The sequence below is a fragment of the Heptranchias perlo genome, chromosome 3 (assembly GCF_035084215.1).
Source record: "Heptranchias perlo isolate sHepPer1 chromosome 3, sHepPer1.hap1, whole genome shotgun sequence".
Lineage (NCBI taxonomy): Eukaryota > Metazoa > Chordata > Chondrichthyes > Hexanchiformes > Hexanchidae > Heptranchias > Heptranchias perlo.
This window is the reverse complement of record NC_090327.1, coordinates 19,184,300-19,203,001: the sequence shown is the minus strand read 5'-3', so window position 1 is coordinate 19,203,001 and position 18,702 is coordinate 19,184,300. Positions and strand designations below refer to the sequence as shown.

The following is an 18,702-nucleotide window of genomic DNA, read 5'->3' as shown; positions in this document are numbered from 1 at the left end:
GAGAGACAAGAGAAACTGGGTTCTTTTCATTCGAACAAAGAAAGCTAAGAGAATCTGATAGAAGCGTTTAAAATAATGAAAAGCTTTGATGAAGTAAATTGGGGAAAAAATAATTGCTCATGTTAGTGAGTCACTAACTAGTATCATAGTATGGTTCAGCTCAGGAGGAGGCCATTCATCCCATCGTGCCTGTGCCGGCTCTTTGAAAGAGCTATCGATTTATTCCCATTCTTTCCCCATAGCCCTATACATTTTTCCCTTCAAGTATTTATCCAATTCCTTTTTGAAAGCCACGATTGAATCTATTTCCATCACCCTTTCGGGCAGTGCATTCCAGATCATAACTACTCGCTGTGTAAAAAAGTTTTTCCTCATGTCACCTTTGGCCATTTTGCCAATCACCTTAAACCTGTGTCCTCTGGTTACTGACCCTTCTGCTACTGAAAACAGTGTCTCCTTATTTACTCTGTCTAGACCCTTCATGATTTTGAACACCTCTATAAATCTCCTCTCAACCTTCTCTGCTCTAAGGAGAACAACCCCAGCTTCTTCAGTCTACCCACATAACTGAAGTCCCTCCTCCCTGGAACCATTCTAGTAAATCTTTTCTGCACCCTCTCTAAGGCCTGAAGTGCGGTGCCCAGAATTGGACACAATACTCCAGCTGTGGCCAAACCAGCGTTTTATAAAGGTTCAACATAACTTCCTTGTTTTTGTGCTCTATGCCTCTAATTATAAAGTCCAGAGTTCATGATGCTTTTTTAACGGCTTTCTCAACCCGTCCTGCCACCTTCAAAGATTTGTGCACATATACCCCCAGTTCCTTCTGTTACTGCACTCCCTTTGGAATTGTACCATTTAGTTTATATTTCCTCTCCTCGTTCTTCCTGCCAAAATGTATCACTCTGCATTTCTCTGCGTTAAATTTATAGGATCACAGGGAGTGAATTTCTGCTGGGTAAGGGGGATCTCCTGATCTTTTGCTGTAGCTTTGTCAGAACAGCTGCCAAACCAGAAGGCTTAAATTTATGATCTTCAACAAAACAAAGAACAGAGAGGTTAGATGAATTGGATATATATTTGAAAACAAACAATTTTAAACGATTTGGGGAATGGCAAGGGATTGGAGCTAAGTGGGTAGATCATTCGGAGAGCTGGCACAGGATTTTTGGACCAAATAGCCTCCTACTGTGCTGTAAGAGTTTATGCAGGTGCATTTCTGCGCAGATTCTCCCACTGTTTTTCCAGGGTTTCCGCAGATGTTCCACCAAAGCTACAGCGAAGGATCAGGAGAACGCCTTTCCCCTGCGGAAATTCACTCCGTACGATCCTATAAATGAAAAGTTGCTGTTGTTGCAGGTTCAACTGTTTCAGTTGAGTCCACAGCTGGGATAGAATCTTCATTTTCCTGTCCCTGCCCACTTCAATAAGACAGCAGAAAGTGGAAAAGGCAATTATCAAACAGTGCAGCAGCAATCCAGACAGACAAAGTTAAAGGCCACTAACTTCAGAGCAATTTACACTGGTTCAGGCAGCTTAGATTTTATGATTGTTTTCTCACAAAGAACCAACCTGTCGTTTACTGGCAAGTCTTGCTATTAGAAACAAAAGGTCAGAAAAGGGAATAGGTCCGTTGGAGAAGTTTTAATCCATTTACGACGTCACTGAAATTGAATGGAAAAGGGTCTCCAAACTTTACAGAAAATATGAAATTATTTGCTGGCAAGTATTTCTGCTCTTCACAGAAAGGCTGACAGAATCAAATTAACTTGCGGGGTCGCTTAATTTAAATAGGCAGAGGCGGGCAGGCTGTCTTATTCACCTTTTGTTTCACTGCAGCCAAGCTCAGGGCTGAGGACTTTATGGTCCTGAACTTCCTGCGGGGTTCTCCCGATCTCCTGCCATAACTTCGGCAACTCAGAGGAGCCCCCAGCAAAACAGCCGTTCTTAGCCGCTTACGCCGTTTCTCTAGGGCTTCCGCTGAAGAACCCTGCTGAAATTCCAAGCACGTGAATTAATCCCTGTGGCATTAAACTGAGATCCTGTCTGCTCATTCAGGTAGACACCAGAGATCACGAGAGATTATTTGCAAAAGAGCAGATCTTAGCCAACATTCTTCCCTCAACCAATAAAACCAGAAGGCAATAAAATTGATTCAGAAAGGCTGCCACGTTTGCCTACATATCAAGTCGCTGCACTCCATAAAGCAATTAAGTGTGTGAAACAGTACAAAACATTTCAATGCACGCTAAGATGCTATATAAGTCCAAGTATATTAGATCGCTGTCCTGATAACCACCTGGCATTACTGTTCCATTTAACATGTGCTTCTTTTTTACTTACGTTCTACTTAATTTAAAGTTGCTTAATTCAAACTGAAACCATGCGAAGAAAAAGCCTTCTGCGCTGTCTTATTAAAATTCGGATGAGATGTTAAACCGTCTTATTAAAATTCGGATGAGATGTTAAACCCTCTCAGGTGGACATAAACGATCCCACGGCACTGTTTCAAAGAAGAACGGGGAGTTTTCCCCAGGGTCCTGACCAATATTTATCCCTCAACCAACATCACTAAAACAGATTATCTGGTCGTTATCGCATTTGTTTGTGGGACCTTACTGTGCGCAAATTGGCCGCCACATTTCCTACATTATAACAGTGACTACACCTCAAAAAGTACTCAACTGGCTGTGAAGCGTTTGGGGCATCCTGGGGTCATAAAAGGCTCCATATAAATGCAAATTCTTTCTTCTTATTATAATTCTGATTCGGAATCCTTAAGTAAACATCAGAATGGATTATACATGGTATCACTAGTTAATATAATACAGCAATGAAAAGTGTCTTCAATGTTTAGATATTTTGAGCATCAATTCATACTTTTAAAAATCTCTTAGAAGTTTAAAAAGGACTGAGTTGACAGAGTTTATAAACGGTTAAAATTCCACATCCCGTAATGCTGTTGAGTTAAGCTTACATTACCTTTGTTTCATCCTGCAAGGCTCTGAACTAAGTGCTCAGTCAATAAGCCTTGGTTATGACATCCTGGAGACACATTATGGAAATAAAATGGTAAAAACCCACCAAACTACAGAACAATGCTGTTTACTGTTGCTGGCCTTTTATGTGACAACTACACTGTTCCACATTATTATTCTTGCAGTCAATGGGGCAGCACACGGTTATGGCACAGAATGCCCTGAGGGTCAGCAGCTGTTTGGCCACCTTTGAACAAAGAGTGTCAGACCATTCATTGTAAAGGCTTAGATAAGGACAGCAACTACTCATGCACAAAATACAGAGCAAAAATAACCTCTGAGGCTGGTAGTAGTCACTACTGACAGCTACAAAACTGTAGCATTGGCTAAACTATTATTACTAATACACCCATGGAAAACTTCCACATTCTCTGTACATCATTTAAAGAAAAAATTCCTGCAATCTGATCCTATTCAGTAGTGTCTGCAATGTGAGGGGTATTATTGGGGAGGGGGGCGCCTACTTCATGATCAGCGGTGTTCAGTACCATTAGTAATGCTGACCAACTAACTCCTAAGAGGTGAATTAACATGTAAGTTATGATCAACCTGGAATTGAGGGAAAATAGCACCAGCAGATATGAGGTTTTCTATGCACAGTTATAAATTTTACCAGAACAAATGACTTTCCTTAAGTCCAAGAAACTTAAACAGTGACAATGATTCTATGAAACACTGAGGAAACATCCCAGCAATACCACACGTATGAAAAGTTCTTTTAATTGCAATAGTGAACCTATCGAATTTTTATTCCCTTCATCTTTGCGCATGCCAAGAACAGGTCTTCATGTAAAAAGGGGGGACACTGAAAAATAACTTGAAACTCTTCTGTTTGAAACATCAGCTTTAGTCTAAATCACGCGTGGTCATTGCACACACCCATAAGTAAAGTATTATTAGCTGACTATACCAGTTAAGCATTTCCTGCTCAATTAAACAGCAAGGTTGCTCGTGTGCCCCAGAATTTGGTTCACATGTGAACTTACAAAAAGAAAGGAAATATCAGACCAATGGGCCCATTAATGTTCATTCTATCCATTAGATGGTACAGCCTCATGCAGAACCTTCCCCAATCGCTAGTAATGCTAACTCCTAGAGAGTGGGAAAAAAAGAGCAAAGCAACTGGCAATTTCAGGACAACCTCTGGGGAAGTTCCTCCAGACGTTATAAAGCAAACTCCAAGAGACCATGATTACCCATGATGCACCACGAGACATACTTAACTAATCACCCTGCCCCCGGTATGTCACAATTCCCTCAGGACATTGGAAAAAACACTTCCATCCATCAGGCCAGTCCCAAAGGTCGACGACTTCATACCCTACATTATCTCTCCTATCCTTCAGTAGCCCTGTCTGCAAAAAATGTATCCATCACCTCTTAATAACATTCTCTGCTTCCACTACCTCCCTATTCCAGATAGATACCAACCTGTACATGAAAAACTTAAACATTAACTGTCTAATGACCTTTTCTTATCTAAGCTGAAATCCATGTCCCCTTTTCATAGGAACATAGGAATACAGGAACAGGAGTAGGTCATTCAGCCCCTCGTGCCTGCTCCGCCATTTGATAAGATCATGGCTGATCTGTGATCTAACTCCATATACCCGCCTTTGGCCCGTTTCCCTTAATACCTTTGGTTGCCAAAAAGCTATCTAGCTCAGATTTAAATTTAGCAATTGGGCTAGTATCAACTGTCGTTTGCGAAAGAGAGTTCCAAACTTCTACCACCCTTTGTGTGTAGAAATGTTTTCTAATATCACTCCTGAAAGGTCTGGCTCTAATTTTTAGACTGTGCCCCCTACTTCTAGAATCCCCAACCAATGGAAATAGTTTCTCTCTATCCAACCTTAATATCTTATAAACTTCAATCAGATCACCCCTTAACCTTCGAAACTCCAGAGAATACAACCCCAATTTGTGTAATCTCTCCTCGTAACTTAACCCTTGAAGTCCGGGTATCATTCTAGTAAACCTACGCTGTACTCCCTCCAAGGCCAATATGTCCTTCCAAAGGTGCGGTGCCCAGAACTGCTCACAGTACTCCAGGTGCGGTCTAACCAGGGTTTTGTATAGCTGCAGCATAACTTCTGCCCCCTTGTACTCTAGTCCTCTAGCTTGTGTTAATATTGGGCATCATCCTGAGTCCAATTTATCTATTCTCTGTAGGATCTTAAATATTTCAATAAAATCACCTCCAAAACGAACATCCCTAACTTTTTTTTAAAATTTGTTCATGGGATGTGGGTATCGCTGGCAAGGCCAGCATTTATTGCCCATCCCTAATTGTCCTTGAGAAGGTGGTGGTGAGCCGTCTTCTTGAACCGCTGCAGTCCGTGTGGTGAAGGTTCTCCCATAATGCTGTTAGGTAGGGATTTCCAAGATTTTGACCCAGCAACAATGAAGGAACGGCGATATATTTCCAAGTACTTGTAGTCTTTCCTGATAGCATAGATGTCCAATCCAATTTAGCAGTTTTATATTCCCTGTAAGGGCAGGATGTCCCTTCTCCCCCAAAAGTGTCCTGAACTGTACACAGTACTCGAGGTGGGGCAGACCAGTGCTTTATCCTGATAACCTGGTTGTCATCTTCCAAAATTCTATAGATTCTGGAATGGTTCCTACAGATTGGAGGGTAGCAAATGTAACCCCACTGTTTAAGAAAGGAGGGAGAGAGAAAACAGGGAACTACAGACCTGTTAGCCTGACATCAGTAGTGGGGAAAATGCTAGAATCTATTATGAATGATGTGATAAAAGGACATTTAGAAAATAAGAATAGGATTTCGCAGATTCAACATGGATTTATGAAAGGGAAATCATGTTTGTCAAACCTACTGGAGTTCTTTGAGGATGTAACTAGTAGAATAGATAAGGGAGAAACAGTGGATTTTCAGAAGGCTTTCGATAAGGTCCCACACAGGAGGTTGGTGAACAGTGTTAGAGCACATAGAATTGGGTGTAATATACTGGCATGGATTGAGAATTAGTTAACAGACAGAAAACAGAGTAGGAATAAACGGGTCTTTTTCAGGTTGGCAGACAGTGACTAATGGGGTACCGCAGGGATCGGTGCTTGGGCCCCAGTTATTCACAATCTATATCAATGATTTGGATGAGGGGACCAAACGTAATATTTCCAAGTTTGCTGATGACACAAAACTAGGTGGGAATGTGAGTTGTGAGGGGGATGTAAAGAGGCTTCAAGGGGATATAGACAGGCTAAGTGAGTGGGCAAGAACATGGCAGATGGTGTATAATGTGGAAAAATGTGAAGTTATCCACTTTGATAGGAAAAACAGAAATGCAGAGTATTTTTTAAATGGTGAAAGATTGGGAAATGTTGATATTCAAAGAGACCTGGGTGTTCTTGTACATGAGTCACTGAAAGCTAACATGCAGGTGCACCAAGCAATTAGGAAGGCAAATGGTATGTTGGTCTTTATTACAAGAGGATTTGAGTACAGGAGTAAAGATGCCTTACTGCAATGATATAGGGCCTTGGTGAGACCACACCTGGAGTATTGTGTACAATTTTGGTCTCCTTACCTAAGAAAGGATATACTTGCCATAGAGGAAGTGCAACGGAGTTTCTCCAGACTGATTCCTGGGATGGCAGGATTGTCATATGATGAGATATTGAGTAGACTAGGCCTGTATTCCCTGGAGTTTAGAAGAATGAGAGGTGATCTCATTGAAACATGCAAAATTCTTACAGGGCTCAACAAGGTAGATGCAAGGAGGATGTTTCCCCTGGCTGGGGAGTCTAGAACCAGGGGTCACGGTCTCAAATAAGGGGTAGGCCATTTAGGACTGAGATGAGGAGAAATTTCTTTACTCAGAGGGTGGTTTATCTTTGGAATTCTGTATCCTTGAGGGTTGTGGAGGCTCAGTCATTGAGTACATTCAAAACAGAGATCGACAGATTTCTAGATATTAAAGACATCAAGGGCTATGGGGATAGTGCAGGAAAATGGCGTGGAGGTAGAAGATGAGCCATGAGCTGGTTGAATGGGGGAACAGACTCGAGGAGCCGGATGGCCGACTCCTACTCCTATTTCTTATGTTCTTTTGTACTGGGGTAAATTGTACTAACGTTTTAAAGCCATTTTCCACTAAAATCTCTCTCATTTGTTGTTTCCTGCAGATATTTCCCTTTGATTTTGTACTCCCACTGTTTTGTTTCCCTTTCCCAGCTTTATAACTTTGCATTTCTCTGCCAGAATATGCTTTCAGATTTACTCAATGTTTTTACTACACGTGTCAGTCGCATAAGTTGGCAACAGTTAGAAAATCCAATTTTAGCTGTATTGCAGTGTAAAAGTCACAAATTTCACTGAGATGTCATTCCAAATAGTTCACATCTGGATATTCAATAATATATATATTCAATACTAATAGTAATTGGAAGCTTTAAGATAAAAGTATATCGAGCCTTTTACCCGTAACAGTGTCAATTTTAACATTTGACACTGCTGTGGGACAAAATGATAAATACCTCTCTATACACAAAGATGCTCTCTTTAATCATTAAAATTTTAACCCTAAAAATTGCTAAGAAGAAAAAGATGTCAATACAAACCTTATATCAGATGGTAATCTTAAAAGCAGCAGTAGGAATTATTAACTATGCATTTTTTCCCAAAAGACCAATGACCCTTCAAAATATTCAAGGATGAGATAGATTTTATTAAGCATTCAGCCACACATCCAAACGTGATATGCACCAACTCTTTAGGCGCTTTTATATTTCTGCCTGGGTTCTGCAGCGGTGCTCAAGCAGGGTCCCGTAACCTTGGAACACTGCTCTCCCTTTTCTCCTGCATCTGTGTGCTGCATGTCCCCATTTGGAGGGTCAGCAGAAAGGCACTTTCCATACCTCCAAGTTCTCAGGACACAAGAAATTTGTGTTGAGACAGAGGTTGGAGTTATGGTCCCAACATTTACAGGAAGGCTCCGTTTCCCGGCCGGCAGCCAGGCAGATTGAGAGGCTGGCTGGCTGCCATGTGGGAAGACCTGCGGCACCAGACAACAGCCAGGGAGCAGAGAGGAGGGAAGGAGAGATCGGAAAGGCTGGTGAGGTCGGAAAGGCCTTGGAGAGATTGGATCGTGGGGGGATCGGCGGTCGGGGGGGGAGATCGGATCATGGGGGGGGGGAGCTGCCAATCACGGGGGGGGGGGGGGGGGTTCGGCCGATCATGGGAGGGGGGTGGGTCAGACGATCGCGGGGGTGGAAGCAGGTTTGCTTCGGGGGCCAGGGAAGCACTCCTTCTCCTCCTGACCCAGAAGCAGTGCTGGAAAGGCACTTACCTGCTGGATCTGGCAGGTCTTGCCTCCCTTCAGCTGCTGGGTTTCCCTAGTCCTAGAAACCTGGCCTGCAGGTGTTAAATCTAAAAGCCTGCCAAAATTTGAGGCACGCAGCCCATTAAAATATTTAAATTACGGACCAGTTTCTGGACAGCAGGTTAGTCGCCCGGACTCCAAACCACCTCCATTAAAACTGGAAGCCAGGTTGGGGTCGGGCTTCCGAGTTTTGAAATTTTAAACCCCCCTCCCCGCCCCTCTCCGGCCTGTCCTGGGGGGTTAAAATTCCCCCCATGGAGTTCGCCTTCTTTGCATTATGATATACTGTTGTACTGTTGGTGATGGGATGGCAATGCATCTGCCACCAAAGGAACACTATTAATATGAAACTGCCTTTTGAGAACTGCAATAGTACTTCAGAGGTCAAGTCAAAAATACTTTTGTTCATTTTTTGTGCATCAAATTAACCTGTATTTTTATGACTGTCCATCTTTCCAATTCCACTAAACATCTTTCAACACGGAAAATTCCAAATGAAAATATGCCAGAGAAAAATAACGCAAGTAGTTCGAAAGCTAGAGTCTTTTACATAGGTACAAAAACAGACGGTAATGCTTTTGAGGACCAATATGGAACAGATCCCCTCATCTTTTAGGGATATAATTTCTTGCTGTTGATATATTACCCCTTTAGCAACAGCAACCACCACAAAATATGCTGAGATTAAAACTTTAGTACAAAATTACTTAATATCTACTAAAATTACACCAAATTGATTTAAAATCCAGATGAGTGGGTACATTTTGTGGTAAATATTCCGCTGTACTGCTGCTGGCACTTTAAAGTTAATAGGGGTGAAATTGGGCATGGGCGGGTACATCTGACAGGTGGTATTGCATTGGTCGCCTGTTTTGGCCCCGCCCAATATCCAGTTCCATTGACTGAATATGGGGTGTGTCCTATAATGGGCGACTGATGCGATACTGCCTGTTTTGCGTCCCTGCCCATGTCCAATTTCACCCCCAATGGATGTACAGCCATAGCCGAGCACACAAAGTCCTGATACACACTCCCAGTGTGCACCACAAACGGAAGGAATCTTACAACACCAGGTTATAGTCCAACAAATTTATTTTAAAATCACAAGCTTTCGGAGATTATCTCCTTCGTCAGATGATTGAATGAAAAGGTTCTCAAATCGCATATCTTATACGATGTTGGGACAGCATCACAACATCGTATAAGATATGCGATTTGAGAACCTTTTCATTCAATCATCTGACGAAGGAGATAATCTCCGAAAGCTTGTGATTTTAAAATAAATTTGTTGGACTATAACCTGGTGTTGTAAGATTCCTTACATTTGTCCACCCCAGTCCATCACCGGCATCTCCACATCATGACCACAAACGGCACAGTGGAATTCCTAGCCATTCAAATTTTTATAAATGGGACTCTTTTAAAATTGAAATCTTAGGCTTGTTACATTTGAAAGCATATAACACAGTTTATACTTGGGAGTTAGCAGTTTTTTTCAGGTGAGGAGCCCCATCATAGCCTCCAACCCTACTCCTTTGGCAGCTTTCTCTCATTGGAGCACATCAACCACCTCCACTCCCATCTCTCCTTTAAAGTACTCCTTGTCTATCATCCTGCTGACTCTTCAAACCTTGGTGCTTTGTAATTTAAACCCCACCTAAAGTATCCTTGTACTGACTCCTCCAGCTTCTCTGCTGTTCTCAGTCAACCTTATCCTGCACATAAATTCTCCCCCACCCAAAGCCATCACCTCAACTTTTCCATTAGGTGGGATCTCACCACCTCCAAGGTTTTGATTATTAACACAATTTTTTGCAGCTCACCATCCAAACCTCTCTGCCCACCCTACAACCCCACTATCGTCACCCTCCATTCAAAGAGAAAAATTCTTCCCCAGCTCCCTCACTAACATACTCTAACTTCCAAGTCCCTAGCCTTTGTGGCTCTCCACTGCCTCTGTCGACCTGCTAAATAAATCCCTGCCAGAGTATGGTGGGCCAGGACTTCTCTCCTGCTAACATCACAACCGCTGACCCCACCATAATTTCCGAGGGCAGCTTAATTTGAACAATAATTCACCTTGGGTCAAAAGCAAAGAGGACAATATTTGTGAAGGTATTTATTTCTTTGAGTTTTTTAAAGTACGCATTATTAAAAATCTAACTTGCTTGAAAAAAAGGGCGAACTCCAGGTGTTGAAAACACCTCTTACTGGAACCTTGCTCATTTGGAAGCAGGGAATGGCATGGTGCTGCATGCAGCTTAGAAGCCCAGACATCACGTAAAAAGTATTTTTGCTGCAAACCTGGAAGTTCACAGGTGCAGATATCAAAGTGCTGCTGCAGGATGGTATTTATGGGAGAAAAGCAGTATTTGGCACTAACAGGCAGAAAGCCAGTTGGGGGTAGGTGCATCGAATGCACTGTCACTCAGTATCAGAAGAAACTTTGTGATCTTACCAGGTCAGGCAAGGTAATAGAAATCAGGCACACCTTGTAAGAATTCACTGTACTAAGCATGTTTGCCACTTATAATGATCTCCTCTCACATTGTGTTAGAGTGCTTGAATGGCTTACCACCAATGTCATTTATACCCCCAGTCTCCTTTTGCATGGGGTCAGTTGTACGTGCATACTGATGACACCCAGCTCTACCTCTCCACCACCACCTTCGACTCCATGACCATTTCTGTAATGTCAGCCTTCTTTTGTTAGGCATCAAGTCATGGGTGAACCACACCTTCTTCCAACTGAGTATCAAAACCAAACCCATCTTATTTGGCTCCTACTAACAACTCCATCCTCTTCCACCTGACACCAGCACTTTCCCTAGTTACTTGCTCAGGATGAACCAGACGATTGTTTGACCCTCAGCTGACCTTCAAACCCCACCACCAAAATTGTATACCTCCACGTCCAGATTTGACATCTCCAACACCCTTCTCACTGGCCTCCTGAGCTCCAACCTGCACAAACTCCTAGTTTTCCAAAACTCTGCCAACAACTTCCTGTCCCACATTAATTCCCACTCACCCTTCAGCCTGTGTTTGCCAGCCTCCACTGTCTCCCTCTCCTCCAGCCCTATGCCCCAGCCTTTACTCTTCACTATCACTCTAGCCTCCTGCCTCACCTTCGTTGACATTTTCTCCTTTAACCCCTCTATTTTTCTTCTTCTGTCCCCAACTTGACAAACCTCCCCAAAATGCATCATTCCAACCAGGCTTTTCGATCCTCTCTCCTAACTTTTATCATACCACTCGCCATTCATTTCTCCTCTGTAGAGCACCTTGGGATGTTTTATTACATTAGAGGTATTATACAAAATTGAATTGTTATTGTTGAAGGTGCTATTTTTGGGACACAGGAAGCCCTTCGGTACATCACCCAAGTGGCCGTTTTTGATATATAAGCTGGATATCTGCCGACTATTTGAGGGTGTCGCAGTCAAGCCAAATCCTGTCCTCACCCAATATCCATATAACCACAAATTCCTGCAGTGCACTCAAGCCACTGTAACGCCCCAACCTGCCCCAATGAGATGAGCTAACTCAGCACAAATCTGGAATCAAAGCTGGGATGTTCTGATCTACATGGCTTAGTAGCACAAAGTAGCAAACAAATGTTTTATTGTCTATCGGTTTCTTTACTTCTAATATCCATTGTTTAAAAGAATACTCAATGGCATTATCACCAAACATTCTAACAAAACACCTCATAATTAAATTGAAAAAATCAGTAGGTCATCACCCCTGCAATGTTTTGAAATCCATGATCTTAAGCACAAGATTTTTCACTTAGGATTGTTTCCCAGTATCTCTCACTCCTCTACCAGAAGCAAAGGCCAAACAAATGTCCTGTTTCAGCACCCAGTCTCAATCATTTAATCATAAGGACAACCATCATGTGGTGAATTTAAAACCATTGTATTCTCCACTTACAATTTTCTTTAAATATGGGGCTATTTTTCAGTTGATACTCAAGGATCAGGCCATTCAGTGTAAGGCCTGGATCATTCATTTAAAGACTTACAGAAAATTAATCTTGCAGATGTTGAATAGCAAAAACGTGAATTCTTAAAGCAGGAAATGACATTCGGAATTCAAAAGGTTAAGAGTTCAAATCTGCAAACTATCTTTCTGCCAGACTTTTCGCTCTCAAAGACATTAATCTGATTACCACAAAGCAGAAGATAGAAGTTCTAAAAATTTCAGGTACATGTATGGGACAGAACAGACAGTTTTATGAGTCTGTGTTGCTGACCAGGATCCTCTCTCACTGATAGAACATACCAAAAAGTAAAAATGATAAGGATATGGGCTGTCAGGAGGATTGGTATAAGGAGGCGGATGGTAAAGTGGGCTCAGAGTTCTATTAATGATAGAGATTTCTGAGGTTGAGGGCCCTTGTTATAACAAGGCATAGGTTGTGGCCACACGTGTGGATGGAGGAGTTGTTGTGTAAAGTGAATTTAAGGGAAGAGAGGAGCGTTAGGAAGTGAGTGGCGGAAGGGAAGGGTGAATTAAGGTAAAGGCTGAAAGAGAGTAAGAAGCTGCACTGTGCAAAGACTGAGTGAAGATAAGAAGGAGGAGATTTCAGTAAGGAAAATACCCAGGGGCTTAGGCAGACTATAAATGAGGAAGATCGGAAAATCATGGGCAGCAAATTCCTGAATTTCCAATATGCAATGATAGCAGCTGAGGATGCCCATTGACAGCAGGGACTCATAAGATAGCTCCAAAATAAAGTGAAAAATGGAAGCAGGCCACAACTGCTCTTACTCTACTACATATGCATTGTATAGAGACTGTTGCCTACTACCCCAATGGACAAACCACAGGTGACCAACCCCTTTGCATTATTCTTTAAAATGTCCGCTCAATTGCTAAAAATTCCTTATCATCCATAACCTCATTGCAGAAGAACATGTCAACATACACAGCCTTACTGAGGCTTATCAATGGCGATTCTTTTGCCCTCACTGACACTGTGGCTCCACCCCAGTTCCATCACGTATCCTCTCCAATTCCTTGTTTCTTCCCTCTTCCAAATCTTCCTACATGCCACCTTTTTTGCATAATTTTCCCCCAATCTCCTCCTGCCCCCACTAAGCTCATCTTGTCGATGAAGACCTTCAACTGCTCCCTTGATTCACTCCTCTCCCAGATCCTAACCACCCAACTTCCCTTTATTTATCAATATCATCAAACTATCACTGTTCTCTGGCTAACTCCTTCAAATCTCTGTGACTACGGCTCACGATCCTTCCTCGAGCTTCTCAACCTATTTACTGCCTTTCACATCCTCTTCCAAAGTCTCACCGCAGCAATCCACCTCTATCACACTGCTTTCTTTTGATTTCATTTGTACCTGCCCCAAAGATGATACCACATATCCTCCAATGATTTTTCCTCCCATGACCATAGCCACCACCATTGTACCCCAGCTCCGGGCTGCAACTTTGATTCCCCTTAGTGACATCATCTTCAAGCATGGAATCAGGGTCTATGTGTATGCTGATGTTGTCCAGCTTTACCTTTCCGTCTCCAAGGTGATTCCGTGGCTGTTGCTCAACTCTTCAACTGCCTGCCTGATGATAAGTCTTGGATGAGTCAAAACTTCCTCCAGCTATCTGTAAGCAAACTTAAGCTATCCTTTTTTGACTCCCAACAGCAATTATGTGCCTCTACCCTTAACTACCACCTCAGGCTAAGTCCAGTTGGTATAACCTTGACATGTTGCTTGATCCTGATCTGAGTTTACTTCACTTCTTCCACATTTGCCTCCGCTTTTAACTCTCCTGCTGTCATTGAGACTCCAATTCATGTCTTCATCACCTCAAGGCTTGATTTCTTTAACGGTATTCTAGCCAGCCTCCCCACTTACGTCTCTCATAAATTGCAACACATTCAGAATGGCACTCGACCACCCAACTTCCTTTCATGGCCCCCATGTTAGCTGATATTGTTAACGGTTCCCTCTCCTCAGGTACTGTCCCCCTCCCCTTCAAATCTGCCATCTCCACCCTCCTCCTCAAAAAACCCACCTTTGACCCCTCTGTCCTTGCAAACTATCACCCCATCTCCAACCTCCATTTCCTCTCCAAGGTCCTTGAATGTGTTATTGCTTCCCAAATCCATGCCCATCTTTCCCGCAACTCCATGTTTGAATCCCTCCAATCAGGTTTCCACCCCTGCTAGAGTACTAGAAGGACAAGAGCAGCAGGTACATGGGAACAACACCACCTGCACATTCCCCTTCAAGTCACACACCATCCCGACTTGGAAATATATCGCCGTTCCTTCATCGCCGCTGGGTCAAAATCCTGGAACTCCCTTCCTAACAGCACTGTGGGAGAACCTTCACCACACGGACTGCAGCGGTTCAAGAAGGCGGCTCACCAGCACATTCTCAAGGGCAATTAGGGATGGGCAATAAATGCTGGCCTCGCCAGCGACGCCCACATCCCATGAACGAATTTTTAAAAATGACCCTTAGCAAAGTCACAAATGACATCCTATGTGACTGTGACCATAGTAAACTAGCCCTCCTCAAACTTCTCGACCTTCTAAACCTTCTCCCTATCTCTGTAACCTCCTGCAGCCCTACAACCCACCGAGATCTCTGCAATTCTCCAATTCTTGCCTCTTGCGCATCCCCGATTTTAATCGCTCCACCATTGGCGGCCATGCCTTAAGCTGCCTAGGCCCTAAGCTCTGGAATTCCTCCAGTAAACCTCTACGCCTCTCCACCTCTCTCCCCTCCTTTAAGACGCACCTTAAAACCTACCTCTTTGACCAAGTACCTGTCCTAATATCTCCTTATGCGGCTAGGTGTCAAATGTTGTTTGATAACGCTCCTGTGAAGTACCTTGGGACGTTTTACTACATTAAAGGCGCTATATAAATGGAAGTTGTTGTTGTACTGCTTACGTTCTTATCCATTCAAAGCCCTGCACTTCCATCACCCCAGTCCTCATTCTCCTTTGACTCCCAAGTCCTTACAAATCAGTTCTAAGATCCTTGCATCCACCTTCAAATATCTATGGCCTCACCCACCCTATCTCAGGTGATCTCCTTCAGCCCTGTGTCTCTGCTTCCAAGCTTCATTCCTCTGACACTGGCCTGCTCCTTACTCCCCATCCTCGTTGATCAGGCCACTGATCTTTCAGCCAACATGCCCCTGACCTCTGGAACTTCCTCCCAAAATTCCTCCACCTTGCTTCCTTCCTCCCTGCTTTCAAAAGCCCCCTTTTTTCTTCAACCACTCTTTCAGCCCTGCCCCTGACTGTATTCGAACTATTCTTTCCCTCCTACTCAGGGTCAGTTCTCCTATTTCTCTAAAACAATCTGAGACATGTGGAGAGCTATATAAATGCAAGCAGCTGTTGAAACCCATGCAAAAATCTTTATATGGGTTTCCTGGAATTATAATCACTTTCTTGCATCTTATTCACTCCACTCCACGTGGAATAGGAATATTAAAGGTTTGTAGCACTTTTTTGTAAACATGTGCCATAACAACAAGGTGCAGTTTAAGGCAGCTGTCAGGAGGCCAGATGTCTCTGGAATGTAACAATGATTGGTTGCTGTGAAGTATTAAAAGACTTGGAGAAACTATACCAGGGTGCCAACAAGCAAATCTAATTCTCTACAACACGACTCGTGCCCAATGCACGTGAGACACTATTCCAGGCTATCTGAGAGAGAATGCTCCTTTGACCGAAACGTGAAGCTTTGCTGATGGCATTCCTTGTGGATTCACATGGAATAGTGAGGCACAAATATTGCAGTGCTCACCATAATCAAAGAGCCGCTCCCAGGCATGTACCAACACTGTTCTCTAACCAGCTACGAGGAGATGGGGAGGAGCTCAGTGAAATTTGCCCAACAATTTCACTTCCTCCCTGTGGGAGAACACAACATCTTTGCTCTGTACGTTCTCCAGACAGCCTGACTGAGATTGGAAGTACCCACTCAAGATTCAACACCGTTTTGTAGCACTCGAATCACAGCCTGTTGGCACATCAAATTTCAGTTTTAAAAGGCCAAAACAAAGATATAACTGCTTCCTTTTCAGCTGCTAGCCCACAATTTTCTTTGGTGCTTGCATGCCTGAGGAAAAGTCGAATTTATATTTGTAAAATTAAGTAACTTATTTGACATAAACCATAACCTAGAAGGCAGGGTTTTAAAGCTTGGTCCACCAATGTAAACTTAAGGCTCTGTAAATAAATTGCAGGTCAGTATTTGGAAAGTAAATGCCCTTGCCACCTACCGATCACGTTTGGAGAACAAAGTGCCTGTGGTAAGATGTTATAAAGTGGAACGACTACGCCTTGATAAATCCTTATCAAGTGCCTGTGGTAAGATGTTATAAAGTGGAACGACTACGCCTTCCAAGTTACTAGCTTAATAACCATTCCGATACGATACACCGACTTAACAACGGACGTTGGAACAGAAGATTGTACTGACGATGCCGACTAGTTTAAATCAGTGTTAGTAACGGGGTTGCAAAGAATACAAAGCGAACGACCCTCGATTCTGTTAAGATCACACACACACATTAATGGGACAGGACTTTTAATGATGGGGGCGGTAGAGATATCAGACCTCTGCTGATTTCTTGGATCAAAACACGGTACATCGGATTTTACATCCATGTATGAAATTTTCTTGCTTCTTCCTCGACAGCAAGAATCCAAAAGACAATAAAGGGATCGAACTACCGAGGAAGAGACAAGGAATATGCCGAGGAAAGCTTGGTCTGAACGGGCTTCCTTTGGCCGCACAGGCCGAGTCCTGACCCCTGCAGCAGTCCGACTGACCGCTCCAGGTTCCAGCAGGGAGATGTCAAGCTAGACTCTGCGAGGGGCCGAGCAAAAATTACACTTCGACAAACTTTTTAAAAAAAATCACGATACATGACTTGAAAATAAGTTTGTCACAGTAGGAAAACAGCACAACAACCTGATTTATTATTGGAAAATCAAACAACGTTGAATTATATTAAAGGGAATATTATATTAGAATTCCAGCTGAATTTTTTCTAGATGGAAGATAACGTTTTTCCCCAATATATTAGACAATTTTAGATTGGATTTACGACATATAATGTGGACAAACAACAAAAAATTGTGTTATTTAAGTAAAAACAAAAGAAAAGTAATATTTTCACATTCATTTTCGTCCAGAGACCTCAGGGAAGGCGTGTGGAAATGGGATTGTGGTGTACTGTCACATTCATATACACAAAGATACATATACAGATAGGCACATACAGCTCTTCGTACACATGTTCAGGGATCCCGTACCGCAGCTCTCTGTGTCTCTCCCTCAGGAGATAAGGAGAATTCCTCTCTAGGAGCTGCGAGCAACTTTATCAAACTCTCACCAAACTCTACCTCCCAGGCAATTTTGGGGGCAGGAAAAGGTTGCAAATGCTTTTTTAAAAAATCTGAAATAAAAAACAGAAATAGCTGGAAATACTCACCAGACCCGTCAGCATCTAAAAGGAGGTTAACCCATCTTTTCAGACACTGCCGTGTATTGCCAGCATTTTCTGATTTTCTTTCACTTCGCGAGATGAGCTACTTTTTCTCGGTTATATTCGTTTTCCCGCACACGGACAGTTTTGAATTTTCTCACAGACTTTTTTTTTTGATTATTTGTGTCTCTCACACTTTAAATCTTCAATTGTTTTTCAATCTCTCGCATTTTTGTTTAATTCTTTCCCTCATGCACTTTTTGCACCTTTGCTCTTTGGTCAGTTGTTACCTCACTTTTGCGCTTACCTCTCTGCTCCGATTCTCCCAGGAGGCACAGGAGAAGCAGCAACACGTTCACCGGCCACAAACCCAGCTCGGCTCCCATTCTCAGCGTGCATGTACCTGGCTGCTGACTGACACGGTCGGAAAGGCACTGCAGTTAACTGTCACGGTGCAGGATGACTCCACCGGCCACCCGACCTCCTCTCCCAAATGTCTCAGAAACTTTTGTGTCTGGGACTTTCGACCCGCTTCCGAATGTTGCATTTTTGGACGTCGCCACTTGAGTTAAAGGGAACATCAATAATGCACGCAAGCTTTTCCTCTCATGTTTTGTATTTATTTGTTTACTTACTACAAAAGCAATGCATTTAATTATGGGTATAAATTAACCGTTGCCAAACTGTGTATTTTTTAAAATCAAAGTGTTGAGTTTTGTCAACCAGTTTTGTCTATTCCCCCCCCCTTCCCATCTGTTTATTTGGTATATTCTGACTGTAGCTGTGCCAGCATTTCAATGCAGCATGAAAGGGGACTTTAAAGTTTAGACAATAG

General features: G+C 42.9%; 1 protein-coding gene across 2 annotated transcripts in view; it reads right to left on the bottom strand.

Moving 5' to 3' along the window:
- Positions 1-18,347, bottom strand: part of lama1 (laminin, alpha 1) — a 361,123-nt gene extending 342,776 nt beyond the window's left edge. For both annotated transcript variants that reach the window (XM_067978409.1, XM_067978414.1), the window contains exon 1: positions 18,175-18,347. In XM_067978409.1, the coding sequence (XP_067834510.1) occupies positions 18,175-18,253 (79 nt within the window). In that variant the 5' untranslated portion in view covers positions 18,254-18,347. The remainder of the gene's footprint in view (positions 1-18,174) is intronic.
- Between the last annotated feature and the right edge of the window lie 355 nt (positions 18,348-18,702).